Below are 15867 nucleotides of genomic sequence, written 5' to 3'. Positions count from 1 at the left end.
TGTCTGTTGTTGCCCAAATGAGGATGGGTTCCCTTTTGAGTCTGGTTCCTCTCAAGGTTTCTTCCTCATGTCGTCTGAGGGAGTTTCTCCTTGCCACCATCCCCACAGGCTTGGTCATTGGGGATAGATTAGGGATAAAATTAGCTCATGTTTAAGTCGTTCAAATTCTGTAAAGCTGCTTTGCGACAACGTTTATTGTTAAAAGCGCTATACAAATAAACTTGACTTGAATATGAAGAATTTCAAAGGAATCAGATTTTGATAGACCTATCAAAATCTGATTCCTTTGAAATTCTTCATAAAAATGCACAATAGTAACAACAACAAGTGGTTTCATTTTGTGCCTTTCAAGATATCCAAGGTTTGACTGAGTTGGAGGGAAGGGTTTAGAAACCAAAGGCCTTGGTGAAAAGGTGTGCTTTTAGGTGTGTTATGCACAGGCCCAAAAAAGAGCGATAACAGATGGAGAGGGGTAGCTTGCTCCACAGAGGGCACCAACATGGAAGCTCTCTCCCAATCTGGTGTGAGGGATGGTCAAATGGTCCTAATTGGAGGACCACAGGGGACTGTAGGTGCGAGGAGATTAGAAAGTTATTGAGATTGTGTAAATGATTTGTAGAGGAGCAGGAATTTGTAAGAAAGGTATAATTATCTTTCAGAGCCTCATTCTCAGACAGGAATACTTTGCAGTTCTTATGTAGAAATACAGTACTTTTGACATGGAAATGGCATTTGGCTGCAACTGCATTATATTGCTGTGATGCCTGCTCAGTAGCAGACTCAGCTTGGCCTCTTAAGGAAGCACCCCCACTTTCCACTTCAGAAAGCAAATCAAGACTTATGCTGTTTCCATACACATAAGTATGCTTGGGTGTAAATAGCATTCTATGCTGCAGACACCCGGGTGCTTGTCTCTGCTATTCTATGCTATGTACACTTGGGTGTAAATAGCCACATTTACTATGCCGACCGCGACCGAGTGCAAACAGCATTTTTGACTATATACACCTGGGTGCAAATAGCATAGTATTACTGTATGTGCATTACTCTCAAAAAAGAATAATTGCAGTTCAAGATAATGAATGATAGTATTTAGAAATATACATCAATATCAAACATCATTGCCATTGTATGTATGAGTTATACCTCTGCTATCTCCCTGCATGGAAACACACTGTATGTCATTCCTATGCAATAATTTAAGGAAAATATAAATCCTACTGATATATATGATATCCTATATGATATATATATATATATATATATATATATATATATATATATATATATATATATATATATATATATATAAAATAACTGCAGAAACACTTTTATGTGGGTCTATACTGCTGTAACAGCTCTATCGTTGGAAAACAGCCGGTTTCGTCCCAAGATGTTGATCTGGAGTGTGTAGCGAGTGTGGGGAATGAGGAGCTAAAAAAAACAGAAAAACAAACAAATATGTATAAAAAACATAACATATTTTGATACTAATGCCACTAGCAGGCAACCAAAGTCTCAAAAGTAATCATAAGAGGTGAATATTTTAGGCTGCGAATCAAACTTGTTTGTCTTAGACACAAATCTGTTTTGGCACTAGGCCGTGATGAACATTAGCTTGCATTGACATAAAAGGCCTTATTTTCTTTGCTGAAATGTAGGCCTAGTTCTCATTTTTGGCATTTCAACATTTCTGTTTAGATGCGAAGACATTGCAAGAAAAAAATGTAACCGCATTTTTCATTTGACCAAAGACTAGCAAATCCAAATGCTGTGGGTGGTAAAAGAGAGCAACTGGACTTGCTTGAAGATTCTTGAAGATGTTTCACCTCTCATCCGAAAGGTTTCTTCAGTTCTGTCTGACTAGTAGGGAGTATCAGGTATTTATTCTCTCATGGATGAAAAGCTCATCTAAGGTGTCGTTGAGTCATCCTGTTGGTGTGGGTCACTGGGGGCTGGATGTGAACAGCCTCGAGAGTCGTTAGGGTGTTTCAATGGATTGCCTGTTAAGGTGATCAATGGAATGCTGATTCTCTCTGTCCTCCTGTGAGTCACTGAAAACAGCTGGGTTTTGGTGTGCATTCAGTTGTCTGGGAAGTGTGCCAAGGACTGCATTGTAGGTGGCTGATAAATGATGTCTTAGACCCAAACCTCTGTTCAGTGATGGCCGTTCCAGGTTGACAAAAATGGCTTCTTTAACTCCTTGCTCATACCAACGATCCTCTCTGGCTAAAATGCGTACATTGCAATCCTGAAATGAGTGTCCTTTGTTGTTAAGATGAAGGTAGACAGCAGAGTCCTGACCTGAGGACCTGGCTCTCCTGTGTTGAGCCATACGCCTGTGAAGCGGTTGTTTTGTTTCCCCAATATACGAGTCCGTGCATTCCTCACTGCACTGAATTGCATACACTACATTGTCCTGTTTGTGCCTGGCTATTCTGTCCTTAGGGTGGACCAGTTTCTGCTTCAGGGTGTTACTGGGTCTGAAATGTACCGGAATGTTGTGTTTGTAGAAGATCCTCCTGAGTTTCTCAGATAGACCAGAAATGTAGGGAATGACAATGTTCTTGCATTTGTTCCTGTTATCCTCCTTGTCCATTATGTTCCTTTTTCTGCTCTTGAAGAAAGACCAGTTGGGATACCCACAGTTCTGAAGTGCTTTCTTGATGTGATTCTGCTCCTTCTCTTTTCCCTCTACCGTTGTAGGGATGTTCTGAGCCCTGTGTTGCAAGGTCCTAATGACCCCCAATTTGTGTTCCAATGGGTGGTGAGAGTTGAAGAGTAGGTACTGGTCTGTGTGGGGGGGTTTCCGGTAGACTTCGATGCTAAGGCTTCTGTCTTGTCTATTGTGTACATCACAATCCAAGAAGGCTAGATTATTCCCACTGACGTCCTCCCGAGTGAAATTGATGTTGATATCCACTGCATTGATATGCTTAGAGAAGGCTTCCACTTCATGGGTTTTGATTTTAACCCAGGTGTCATCCACATATCTGAACCAGTGGCTGGGAGCAACTCCTGAAAAAGTGGTCAAAGCTTTATGTTCCACTTCCTCCATGTAAAGATTGGCCACAATAGGGGACACCGGTGAGCCCATGGTGCATCCATGCTTCTGTCTGTAGAAACTTTCATTAAACTGGAAATAAGTGGTAGTCAGGCAGAGGTCAAGCAGGGTGCAAATCTGGTCCGTGGTGAGGTTAGTTCTATCCAGTAAGGTGTTGTCTTGAAGGAGTCGCTTTCTAACTGATTCGACTGCTTCTGTGGTGGGAATGCAGGTGAAAAGAGAAGTGACGTCGTAAGAAACCATGGTTTCATCTAAGTCTAGTTTGAGGTCTGCAACTTTAGTAGCAAAATCTTGGGAGTTCTTGACGTGATGTAGCGTATTCCCAACAAGAGGAGCCAGGATGGTGGCTAGGTGTTTGGCAATGTTATAGGTGACAGAGTTTATACTGCTGATGATAGGTCTGAGTGGAGCTCCTTCCTTGTGAATCTTGGGGAGTCCGTATATGAGAGGAACGGCTTCCCCAGGGTACAATCTGTAGTACAGAGATTGGTTGATGGCTTGGTCCTTTTCTAGTTGTTGCAGGCAGCTAACAACTTTCTTTTTGTAACAACTGGTGGGGTCCCGCCTTAAGGTTTCATAGGTGGTTGTGTCGCTGAGGAGACTGGTCATCTAGCTTTGACCACAAGCTTTGACCACTTTTTCAGGAGTTGCTCCCAGCCACTGGTTCAGATATGTGGATGACACCTGGGTTAAAATCAAAACCCATGAAGTGGAAGCCTTCTCTAAGCATATCAATGCAGTGGATATCAACATCAATTTCACTCGGGAGGACGTCAGTGGGAATAATCTAGCCTTCTTGGATTGTGATGTACACATTAGACAAGACAGAAGCCTTAGCATCGAGGTCTACCCGAAACCCACACAAACATGACCAGTACCTACTCTTCAACTCTCACCACCCATTGGAACACAAATTGGGGGTCATTAGGACCTTGCAACACAGGGCTCAGAACATCCCTACAACGGTAGAGGGAAAAGAGAAGGAGCAGAATCACATCAAGAAAGCACTTCAGAACTGCGGGTATCCCAACTGGTCTTTCTTCAAGAGCAGAAAAAGGAACATAACGGACAAGGAGGATAACAGGAACAAACGCAAGAACATTGTCATTCCCTACATTTCTGGTCTATCTGAGAAACTCAGGAGGATCTTCTACAAACACAACATTCCGGTACATTTCAGACCCAGTAACACCCTGAAGCAGAAACTGGTCCACCCTAAGGACAAAATAGCCAGGCACAAACAGGACAATGTAGTGTATGCAATTCAGTGCAGTGAGGAATGTACGGACTCGTATATTGGGGAAACAAAACAACCGCTTCACAGGCGTATGGCTCAACACAGGAGAGCCAGTTCCTCAGGCCAGGACTCTGCTGTCTACCTTCATCTTAACAACAAATGACACTCATTTCAGGATTGCAACATACGCATTTTAGCCACAGAGGATCGTTGGTATGAGCGAGGCGTTAAAGAAGCCATTTTTGTCAACCTGGAACAGCCATCACTGAACAGAGGTTTGGGTCTAAGACATCATTTATCAGCCACCTACAATGCAGTCCTTGGCACACTTCTCAGACAACTGAATGCACACCAAAACCCAGCTGTTTTCACTCAGTTCATTTACATGCACATCCAAATCGAGCTACTGTCGGTAATCGAGCTAAGGGTCCCACAAGGGTCCTACAGGCACACAAGGAAATCGAGCTATTGTGTGAGGTACATTGTGCACCCGAGCCACAGGTGGCGCTACACGCCCCATCGTGTTGGTACACTTCCGGTTGTCGTCATGAAGAAGAGCTATACAAGAGTATAAACAAAGTTATCAGCAGTGTTGCCAGATACTGCTGACGTTTTCCAGCCCAAAACATGTTCAAATCCGCCAAAATGCACTTAAAACCGCCCAATCTGGCAACACTGGCAGTTCCGTGTTCACAAGTTCCGTGCTCAAGCTATTAGGCTTGCTGTAACAGATTGTATGGCTACAAACTGTCCTGCGCAGACCACTGTTTTGTAAGACAACTTATTTTGCACAATTGTATATTTTTCTAAAGTCCATTTTTTGTTTACAAAAAAAAATTATTTTTTTTGCTTACAATTTAACTTATGTCTTAATAAACACACAAAAAGTTCAATTGTTTTGTTTTTATTGACATTCTTCAGATGTTGGACATTATATATATATATATATATATATATATATATATATATATATATATATATATACACACAAATACAATGACTTGTTTATGTACACAATTCACAGCTATGCAACAGCTGTACAGATGTATTTGGTGATACAGTAAGTGAGCTAAATTTTAACAGTGCAAACAATGCCACAAAAAGAAAAGATTCATGCCGTTGTCATGATTCGTTGTCATGCCGACCGAGGCTGTTGTGTTTCCCGCTTGTGGTCTCGTCATTTGTCACTTCCGGAAGGGGCAGTGCTGAAGTAAGTAGCTCGAATACGTAGCTCGATAGGGTTTACATGCACTAAGTAGCTCGGCAGAAATCGCATAATCTAGGTCGTGTAGCTCGATTCCGAGAAATCAAGTTCGGTTCAATTTCAGCCGAATTAAGGTGTATACATGGCATTTTGAACTTCGATTTCAGTCGAGCAACGGCAGAAATTCGATTCTCTCTATGTGCATGTAAACGCACTGAGTGACTCACAGGAGGACAGAGAGAATCAGCATTCCATTGATCACCTTAACTGGCAATCCATTGATCACCCCAATGACTCTCGAGGCCGTTCACATCCAGCCCCCAGTGACCCACACCAACAGGATGACTCAACGACACCTTAGATGAGCTTTTCATCCATGAGAGGATAAATACCTGATACTCCCTACTAGTCAGACAGAACTGAAGAAGCCTTTCGGATGAGAGGTGAAACGTCTTCAAGAATCTTCAAGCAAGTCCAGTTGCTCTCTCTTACCACCCACAATTACTATGACCTGGATTACTGAGAATCTTCACAGACAAATCCAAATGCACATTACTCAATTTGGATAAGCTGTAAGAAGACGTACTATAGAGCTTAGGAAGTGGTCGGGTGTTCCGTTTGTTTGGACACCATACTGTGAGGCCGGCTTACACCCTTGCCATTGAGAGTACAGAGAAAATGGTGGTTTGTTATTGGCCTCATTTTCATAACACGGAGCAAATTAACATCGGAAAATGGGGAAGTGGTCGCAAGCCCTTTCCCCTCTACGCTGTTGATGGCAAGAAATGGTGTTTGTGGCTACTTTCAGTACTTCACATCGTGTGTCACATCACAGCGTCACATCACAAAATGGCGGCGATTTTAAGTGGCGTGACATCAAGCGCCGGAGCTCTATAAATTATAATAACTACAGGGTATCTGCACATTTTTCAAGTACAAATTTAAAGACTTTTAAGACCTTTTCAAGACCTCTAAATGGAAAAATTAAGACTGTACCATGGCAAAGAAAATGATAAATACGACAACTTAAAACTGTTTTCTGCAATAGTTTTTTTTACTAACTTTAAGAAGAATGCACACAATTGGTGAACAACAGGGTGCATCAATGGCAACTGTTAGACATACAAACAGCTGAAACAAAGTCATGTGTTTTGGGCCTGCAGAACTATTGTAGCAGCAAGGAGAAGACTGGTGTTTACTGGAGAAAACACCATGAATCTTTTCAAAAACGAAAACAATAAACGGCAAGTAGAACCAGCTGAACAACCTTAGCCGGCATTATTTCAGTCCCCAAAGATTATCTTTGATGATGTGTGATTTGGCAAGAAATGGTGTTTGTGGCTACTTTCAGTACTTCACATCGTGTGTCACATCACAGCGTCACATCACAAAATGGCGGCGATTTTAAGTGGCGTGACATCAAGCGCCGGAGCTCTATAAATTATAATAACTACAGGGTATCTGCACATTTTTCAAGTACAAATTTAAAGACTTTTAAGACCTTTTCAAGACCTCTAAATGGAAAAATTAAGACTGTACCATGGCAAAGAAAATGATAAATACGACAACTTAAAACTGTTTTCTGCAATAGTTTTTTTTACTAACTTTAAGAAGAATGCACACAATTGGTGAACAACAGGGTGCATCAATGGCAACTGTTAGACATACAAACAGCTGAAACAAAGTCATGTGTTTTGGGCCTGCAGAACTATTGTAGCAGCAAGGAGAAGACTGGTGTTTACTGGAGAAAACACCATGAATCTTTTCAAAAACGAAAACAATAAACGGCAAGTAGAACCAGCTGAACAACCTTAGCCGGCATTATTTCAGTCCCCAAAGATTATCTTTGATGATGTGTGATTTTGTGTCCGACAGCAAAATCAGTCTGAGTGTCGTACAGTACACAGCTGGCTGAGGAAGTTCTCGAGTATCTTCTGCATTATAGCAGGTAACAGCATAAACCTGTTTATGCAGTCATACAATCAACAGAGCGTTACATTAAACACAGAAAAACAACTGTCACCTTTCATAACCATTATTATCAATATTAATCAATGTGTTGTAATAACTGTAAACTAATTATCATCAGTCCAATTGTTATATCAATGTTCATTATTCAAAAATAATCATTAATTATTATATATAATCCATGAATAATTGTATTACTACTACTACTTTTTTAATAATAATAAAAAAAATTATTCAATTTTATAACATTTTAATAATCACTACTTATTAGCTATATTAATTAATAATTAATAGAGTAGCAATTATTATAATTCAGCATTATTAATTACTACTTAATTAATAAGCAGTGATTATCAAAATGTAATTTAATAATTAATAATAGTAATTATTATCAACTACTACTTAATTATACTAATAATTAATAAGTTGTGATTATTAAAATGCTATAAAATTGAGTTATAAGATTAGTTAAAATTGTTATTAAAAAGTAATTATTATTATTAGTAGTGATACAAACAATTATTCATGGTTTATAGATAATTTGTTTTTAATAGTGAACATTGATATAACAATTGTACTGATAATAATAACATTAACAACAAGTATTACTAGTAGTGTTATTATTATTATTATTATTATTATTATTATTATTAGTAGTAGTAGTAGTAGTACAGTTATTTTATATCAATGTTCACTATTTAATTTGTTTGTATTCTACCAATTACTACTTTTTAATAATTATTTGTAATAATTTGTAATAACTTAATTTTATAACATTTAATAATCCCTAGTACTTATTAATCACTAATTCATAAGTAGTAATGATTAATAATCAATAATGATTACTAATAATTATTATTAGTGGTTGTTAATATTATTCTTATTACTGTATATTAAAAACACTGTTGTAGACGATAGGTAATAAAACTAAAAAACTTTTTACAAATTATTTATATTGCACTATATTTAGAATTATTGTATTTTCTGTAGCTCTTTTTAATTGAGTTTTGAAATAAAGGTTGTTTATATATTTATCTTAAACTTAGTACAATAAACAATGTTAATTATGTAAAAATGATGTTAATCATTATTATTATTATTAGTATTTCCTATAAGTCCCATTTTCCACCTGACTCTTGTGCGCATGCGCGAACCCCCCTGCGTTTCACTCCGGAGCGCTTGACCTCTAACACACGCGCGCGCCTTGAGTCCGTGAAAAGCCAGTTTCCCAGTGGGCTGTGTCCCCAGTAGCCTGGGCCTGCCCATCCTAAGTGTGACGCAACACGGGGGCCTGTTGTGAACTTAGTCTGGCAAGGCAAGCTATCTCCAGCTCTTCCAAGCTCCTGAAAAATAGGGAGCCAATCAACTTTGAGCATCTCCAGTGGCCCTGGGTAGAGGCGTGTTCAAGGCAGTGACGTAGTAGAACTGCGACCGGAAGCCATAGATTGTTTACAGAATCTTTGCTGGAAGCGCTTCATTCACTAGAAACATTACGAACATGGAGCAGCGGCAAGCCTTTGACACAGCGGTAGATGCTGTATTGAAAGCATTCAACGGGAAGTTCTCATTGAAAACGGAGCAAAGAGCAGCCCTGGAGGTATTTATCTTCTTCCTGTTACTCAAGCAGTTTCCGTCGCGTCACATACGTCAGAGGAAAGAGTGATGTGATTGGTTTAAGCTTCGTCACAGCCTTTTCTGGCTTCGACCAGTAGCAAACTGAGGCATTTCAGGGAGGCGGGTCAACCATGCGCTTTGGGAAACGGTTGGGCTTAATATCTATGCCAGACCAATGCTCGCAGAGCTTTGAAGTTGCGTTAGCCAGACTATGTCCCCAGTGCTGCGGTACCGGTACATTTGTGCGATCCAGCGCTTTTTATCGCAAACGATTCTTCTCCTTATTTTGGGGGTATTTGTCATCCCCCAACCACTTGTCGTTAAACAGACATCTTCCCATAATTATCAACGCTTTCTAGCGCCCGCGTAAGCTACCTGCGCATCTCTCATTCTTCACAAGCACCACACCACACTTCCTCCAGTAGCCTCCTAACGTTAGTTCTTGATCTACGGAACGGCATACCTTTAACACTTTCAAACTGGCTATTAGTCTACCTTTTGTCCTTTAGTCTCTATCCTACAGCAATCACTAAAACAGCCCTCTGCTTTATTCAAGCTGCATCACTGTAGTTACAGGGTTCCCGCGGCTCCTTAAAAAGTCTTAAATACAACTTTCGGTTTTCAAGGCCTTAAAATGTCTTAAATTGTTTGGAATGACTGGAATTTTTGAAAGGGAGGTATTAAATTTAATATTGGACCGAACGAGTGAAATGTCTCCATCCGGTTTGGGGTATTTTTTTAACTGTAATTTTAAAAGTGACCAGCGCACCTTTTGGGGGCAGCATTGCCTACAAGTGATGTCAAATAGCACAAAGCCATTCAGTTCAATTGTGGTTGCCAGAGAGGGCACCATTTAGCCAAAAGGGCCATTTCAATACTCCGCGAGAATTTACGCCGTTGTTGTTAATTGGCGACTCTAGGGGGAGCTCCATAGGTAAAAACTTGTAGGCTTGCCTGGTGTACCTCTAGGTGAATTTTTATCTTTCCTTTCACCAGTTGCCATGTTTCGCCAGCTAAACCATCATTATCTCGTGCTACTAGTATAGACCTGGTTTGAATCCTATCTCACTGGACGATCGTTCTATGTGTCATGGCTAGGGCAAACATCTGCACGACAACACTTCACCACAGGGGTGCCCCAAGGCTTGGTGCTGGGGCCCCCTCCTCTTTGCCATGTATACCACGTCGTTGGGTCCAGTCATTCACTCGCATTGCTTCTCCTATCACTGCTATGCAGACGACACCCAGCTCTATCTGTCCTTTCCTCCTGGCGATTCCACAGTGTCAACACAGATCTCTGACTGTCTTTCTGACATATCTGCATGGATGAAAGAACACCACCTCCAACTGAACCTCTCCAAAACTGAACTGCTGGTCCTCCCAGCCAAGCAAGCCATACATCACAACATCAGCATTAAGATAGACTCCCTATCTGTTGCTCCCACCAAGGTTGCAAGAGACCTGGGTGTAATGATTGATGACCAACTGACCTTCGCTGATCATGTTGCTGCTGTCGCCAGGTCGTGCCGCTTTTCTGTATTCAACATAAGGAAAATCAAGCCGTACCTAACCCAACATGCAACCCAGCTCCTGGTTCAGACCTTGGTTATTTCTCGCCTTGACTATTGCAATGCCCTCCTAACAGGTCTTCCAGCCTGTGCTGTGAAACCGCTACAGATGATCCAGAATGCTGCTGTGCGCCTGGTTTTCAACCAGCCAAAAAGAGCACATGTCTCACCGCTGTTCATGGAGCTCCACTGGCTACCCCCAGCTGCTCGCATCAAATTCAAATCACTAATGTTGGCCTACAGGGTGATTGATGGATCTGCTCCAATCTACCTTAATACCCTCATAAAGCCATATGCTAACCTCCAGTCACTCCGCTCCTCCAAGGATTGTTGTTTAGCACGGCCAACACCTCGCACAGGTCAATCCAGGCTATTCTCATCTATTGTTCCACACTGGTGGAATGTCCTTCCAAGTATGACTAGAACAACAGACACTCTCTCCACCTTCAAGAAATTCTTGAAGACCCAGCTCTTCCGAAAGTACCTCTTGTCCTAGAACCTCCAACTACCTGGAATGCACTAACTATGCACTTACAAGATCACACTCTTGGACTTTCAACTCCTGTCAATTTCTTGTTACCAAATTGCACTCCTAGTAAGGTATTTACTTGTGTTTAGTTGTGTTGTAGCTTGATTGTTAATCCTCTTTTTGTAAGTCGCTTTGGATAAAAGCGTCTGCTAAATGCATACATGTAAATGTAATGCTAGCCAGGCTAGCGTCGCCTAATGCTTCCGCTCAATTTCACATTTAGCCACACCTCTGCGTCAGGGATCTATCCAAAGGCTTAGGTTTTCACCGACTCTGGCGAACAGAGGGAGGGCTGAAAGCGATGACGTTGAACTCAAGCGGTGCATTCCAGCACATAACATACGTCACAACCAAGCAGTAGCGATTGGTTAAAGCAGAAAGTATCTGCCCACTAGGAAGCACGTATCCCAATGGATAGGTTCCAGATGCTTTGCACAAAGTGACACGATGTGAAAGCGTTTCATGCATCAGGCTAGGGAACTGCAGCAGTGCCGTGAGAAATTATTTCTCAACAATAGAAAGTGAAGACATTACTGTTGGTATCGATCATGGGTGTAGTGGGCATTTGACGCGGGGTACGGAGTCCCCCCACTTCTTGGAACAGATCATTTATGTAGTTTTCACTTTTTTAATATAAGCTATTCATTTATAAAGGCGTTGATACGAGTGGTACCAATAAAGGCACTGTAGCGGGTACAATGTGTGGGTGGAGCACAGAAGACGGCAGGACAGAGATCAGGATGCAAACAATCGGCTTTTATTGCCAAACTTTTCAGTTTAACATTCAATTCAATCGCTCAGAGACTGACTCGCGCGCGCACACACAGACTGTCGTCTTCTCTGGATAATCACTCTCCTCCGCTCTCACTCTCCCTCCTTAAATAGGGCGCGGTTTACTGGGGAGAACACACACAAAACATAGGTTAATTATACTCAGGTGTAGCGATTCTGCCGCTTACCTTCCCCAACTCCGCCCTCCTGTCACAGACCGGCGCTTGACCACGCCCCCGCTGCCACAGGCACATATCAAGCAAACCTCTTCAATAAGCCCTCTATTGCCATAAACGAATGTAACTTAAACATTATAGGATGAGCTAATCATGCAGTGGCACTGTCGACGTTGGTTTTGGAGGTGCATGTGACCTTCTTTGCAATTAGGCCCGAATCATTAAAATTGTGTAAACCAAATACACAAGTGTAAAAGTCCATATTCTACAAGTACTGGTGGCAGATTTTAACCCTTAAACAGAGCGGTTATGAATTACTGCAGTGAAACAAACAAACAAAACCTACAGGCCTATACCTCTCATATGTCCTGACATAGTTATGCTTTGCAGAATATGTTAAAGATCACTGGGACGAGGATGAGTTCTTTGCCTACCAGTTCCTGAATGGCCTCAACCCCATGGTGATCCAGCAATGCTCAAAGCTGCCAGACAACTTCCCTGTTACTGAGGAGATGGTCAAAGACTCCTTGTATGGAAACACCTTGGAGCACGAAATGAAGGTATGTGTTTTTGGTGCATGTGTTGGATGGCTAGTGAAAAACAGTACATCACTTTATTACATCAAGGTAAAACATCACATTTGTCATGCAGGTGTTGCTTAATTAGTTGATTACTTGTTTGCCTTCAACCATCCAGAAAGGGAACATCTTCCTGTGCGACTACAAGATGCTGGACAAACTAATAGGAAATGTGGTGGACGATGAACAGCAGTACCTCACAGCTCCACTGGTGCTGCTGCACTGCAATCATCATGGAAAGATGCTGCCCATCGCCATTCAGGTAACAACTCCATAAAATATTAGCTATCCTTTTAACCACTTGAACTTTAGGCTGTTTTGTGGGTAATTTCACACAATAATTGTGAGCCGCTAGCCTCCTCATCAGAGAAGCGCCCCAGGTCCCTGTATCATTGCACTTTTTACGTGTTTATTATTTTCCACAGTTAATGCAGACCCCTGGACTGGACAACCCCATCTTCCTGCCCACCGACTCCAAGCATGACTGGCTGCTGGCTAAGATCTTTGTGCGGGCCTCAGAGTTTAGCGTGCACGAGGTGGACTTCCACCTGCTCAGAACTCACCTGCTGGCCGAGGTGTTCACCGTGGCAACCCTGCGACACCTCCCATCTGTACACCCACTCTTCAAGGTATTTAGACTAACATGCATGATTTGAGTTGTCAGACATCCAGGGATGTTAAAAGAAAGAAAATTGAATGTTATAGGCAGAATTTTTTTGCCAATTTTTCCAACATTTGCCAATTGGTTCATTCTGAACAGAAATAGTGTTTTAACATTTCTGGTTATGGGTTCCACATTAAAATTGTTGTTCCTGAGTTGGTTAGAACAACTAAAATAAATAAATTTCATTTCCCAGTACTGTATATACAGTATATATATATTCCATGTCCCCAGCTGTGGGACATACAAATGGGTAGGCGCAATGTTCCCTCTAATTTTTCATGTGCCTGAGCATATGTGCCAAGTCCCTGAGCACCTGCCTTGTACCATTGTGAGCAACTTCAGACATACACGCGGGCCAACTGTATAATAATCTTACCATACCGTATCTGTACAGTACCATACAGCAAACCCATTACCCATCACTTTTGTGTGTTGAGGCAAATATCACTCCTATAGCAATAATACCTTCCTATAAAGTGTCCCTGACTCCCTGCAGCACCAATGGAAATAATTTGGGATGCTGTGAGTGTGAGCATTGCCTCAAATTGGACTATACACATAACCAGTGACATTTTTGTCAGGGGGTGCAATTTTTCCCTGTTATGTCCATGAATGACAGATAAAGGACCATAAAAGTCCATAACTTAAGTACATTGGGCTTAGTATCCAGAACTTGTTTTTGCCTAGAAAAAAATCAGAACAGTATGTCTTTTGTCCACTAGGGGGCAACATTCAACAAGTTAAAGGTGGCAAACTAGGGAGCATTGAGAAGAAACATTTTTTTCATCTAAAGTATTTAACATGCTTTTATACAAAGCCATCGTGATAATACAGAAACAATTTAAACTAGTAGTAAAGGATAATTCCGACATTGATAAGAATTTTGACTTGCTCACGGTCGGACTTCTTCTTCAGTGACTGTTCATTCCTCCTCTCTCGATCTTTCGCGCTCTGACTGGCCTGCACAGAGTCCTGACCTCAACCCGATAGAACACCTTTGGGATGAATTAGAACAGAGACTGAGAGCCAGGCCTTCTCGTCCAACATCAGTGTGTGACCTCACAAATGCGCTTCTGGAAGAATGGTCAAAAATTCCCATAAACACACGCCTAAACCTTGTGGACAGCCTTCCCAGAAGAGTTGAAGCTGTTCTAGCTGCAAAGGGTGGACCGACGTCATATTGAACCCTATGGATTAGGAATGGGATGTCACTTAAGCTCATATGTGAGTCAAGGCAGGTGAGCGAATACTTTTGGCAATATAGTGTATGTGGAGGGGGGTGTATGTGTGATGGGGTGGACGTCTTTTTACTGGAACGGATCCCCGGGGGGGGGGGGGGGGGGGGGGGGCGGCTGGAGGGGCGGCTGGAGGGGTCAGAGGTGAGGCCCCCACACCCTCCTTTAGGGAAAGAAAGCAAGGAGAAAAAAAAAAAAGCAAAGTTCCCCTGCTGGGGCCAATCTGAAAAGAGCAGCATCAGCATGAAAGGACATGTGAGGAGAGGGGAGCAGAGGGATTTGTGCTGGGTATGTTCTGGGCTGCCTGAAGAGCACAAGGATATGAAAAGGTTGCGTGAGAATAAGAATGTCTGGTGTGAACATATGAAAACACAGGAACATTGCCAATAAGGAAATTGATTTACTTGGAAGACAGGTAAGGACATGAAAAGGTTGCGTGAGAATAAGAATGCCTGGTGTGAACATATGAAAACATGGGAACATTGCCAATAACGAAATTGATTTCCTTGGAAGACAGGTAAGGACATGAAAAGGTTGCGTGAGAATAAGAATGTCAGGTGTGAACATATGAAACCGTAAGTTACGAAGGTAACTATGGATCTGTGAGACCGAGGGATGACCGTCACTATGGTCTAAAAAAGGAATGATCACCTTCATTCTGCCTATCACCGAGACCATATGTCAACAAAGTCATGTCCATGACCTCTGGAAGCAGAACGACTCGCATTATAAATAGCAGAGACAAGACTCTCCTGCAGTAGTGCACCAATTCCCATTCCCATCCGTAGCCTCCGTACAATCCCAACAGCATTCAAATGACTTTTCTGCTGAATGTGGCTCTTGAGATAGTCCAACTTCCATTCAGTCCATACTTTTCCCTCCGAAAACTCGCTTGTTACTTTGGCTTCGCAGCACGTCTTGCAGAGCAGCCCTTTCTCACTCGAAAACGAAAAAATATCCCCAAGTTTTACATCCTGTCCGTCCGTGCGCACATACTCTGACAGCCATTCCAGTTTAAAAGCTTCACATTTCTTTTTTATTCTCACTTGATGCGTGGACGTACCCGGTCGTTTCGCCATTGCTGCATTTACCTCAGCTTCACACTCCAAACTCAAACGGCAAGCACTAGCAACAGAATCATAACATGATGGCACATAACAGTTCCGGTGGACGTGCCATACATAAGCTACAACGTCACATAAACATTTTATTTTACTAATAGTAATAACACACAAAATAATGAAAAGTATTTTTATTGT

General features: G+C 41.8%; 2 protein-coding genes across 2 annotated transcripts; one reads left to right on the top strand and one right to left on the bottom strand.

Moving 5' to 3' along the window:
- Positions 1-1341: 1341 nt before the first annotated feature.
- LOC132867614 (uncharacterized) lies at positions 1342-3673 on the bottom strand. Its single transcript, XM_060900595.1, has 2 exons — positions 2111-3673; positions 1342-1434 (listed from the first exon to the last, which is right to left on the bottom strand). The coding sequence occupies exons 1-2, from the start codon at positions 3671-3673 to the stop codon at positions 1342-1344; spliced, it is 1656 nt and encodes a 551-aa protein (XP_060756578.1).
- Positions 3674-12462: 8789 nt separating this feature from the next.
- Positions 12463-13365, top strand: LOC132867613 (polyunsaturated fatty acid 5-lipoxygenase-like). Its single transcript, XM_060900594.1, has 3 exons — positions 12463-12691; positions 12828-12971; positions 13135-13365. The coding sequence occupies exons 1-3, from the start codon at positions 12590-12592 to the stop codon at positions 13363-13365; spliced, it is 477 nt and encodes a 158-aa protein (XP_060756577.1). The 5' UTR covers positions 12463-12589.
- The last annotated feature ends 2502 nt before the right edge of the window (positions 13366-15867 follow it).

The sequence above is a fragment of the Neoarius graeffei genome, chromosome 19 (genome assembly GCF_027579695.1).
Source record: "Neoarius graeffei isolate fNeoGra1 chromosome 19, fNeoGra1.pri, whole genome shotgun sequence".
Taxonomy (NCBI): Eukaryota; Metazoa; Chordata; class Actinopteri; order Siluriformes; family Ariidae; genus Neoarius; species Neoarius graeffei.
This window is presented reverse-complemented; position numbering and strand designations above follow the sequence as displayed.

Excerpts from the sequence above, each read along its gene's own strand:
- LOC132867614 (XM_060900595.1), bottom strand. The coding sequence starts at position 3,673 with ATGACCAGTCTCCTCAGCGACACAACCACCTATGAAACCTTAAGGCGG. Across the intron at positions 1,435-2,110 it reads TATCAGCCACCTACAATGCA|CTCCTCATTCCCCACACTCG; the intron begins GTCCTTGGCACA and ends TGTTTTTTTTAG.
- LOC132867613 (XM_060900594.1), top strand. The coding sequence starts at position 12,590 with ATGGTGATCCAGCAATGCTCAAAGCTGCCAGACAACTTCCCTGTTACT. Across the intron at positions 12,692-12,827 it reads CCTTGGAGCACGAAATGAAG|AAAGGGAACATCTTCCTGTG; the intron begins GTATGTGTTTTT and ends TCAACCATCCAG. Across the intron at positions 12,972-13,134 it reads TGCTGCCCATCGCCATTCAG|TTAATGCAGACCCCTGGACT; the intron begins GTAACAACTCCA and ends TATTTTCCACAG.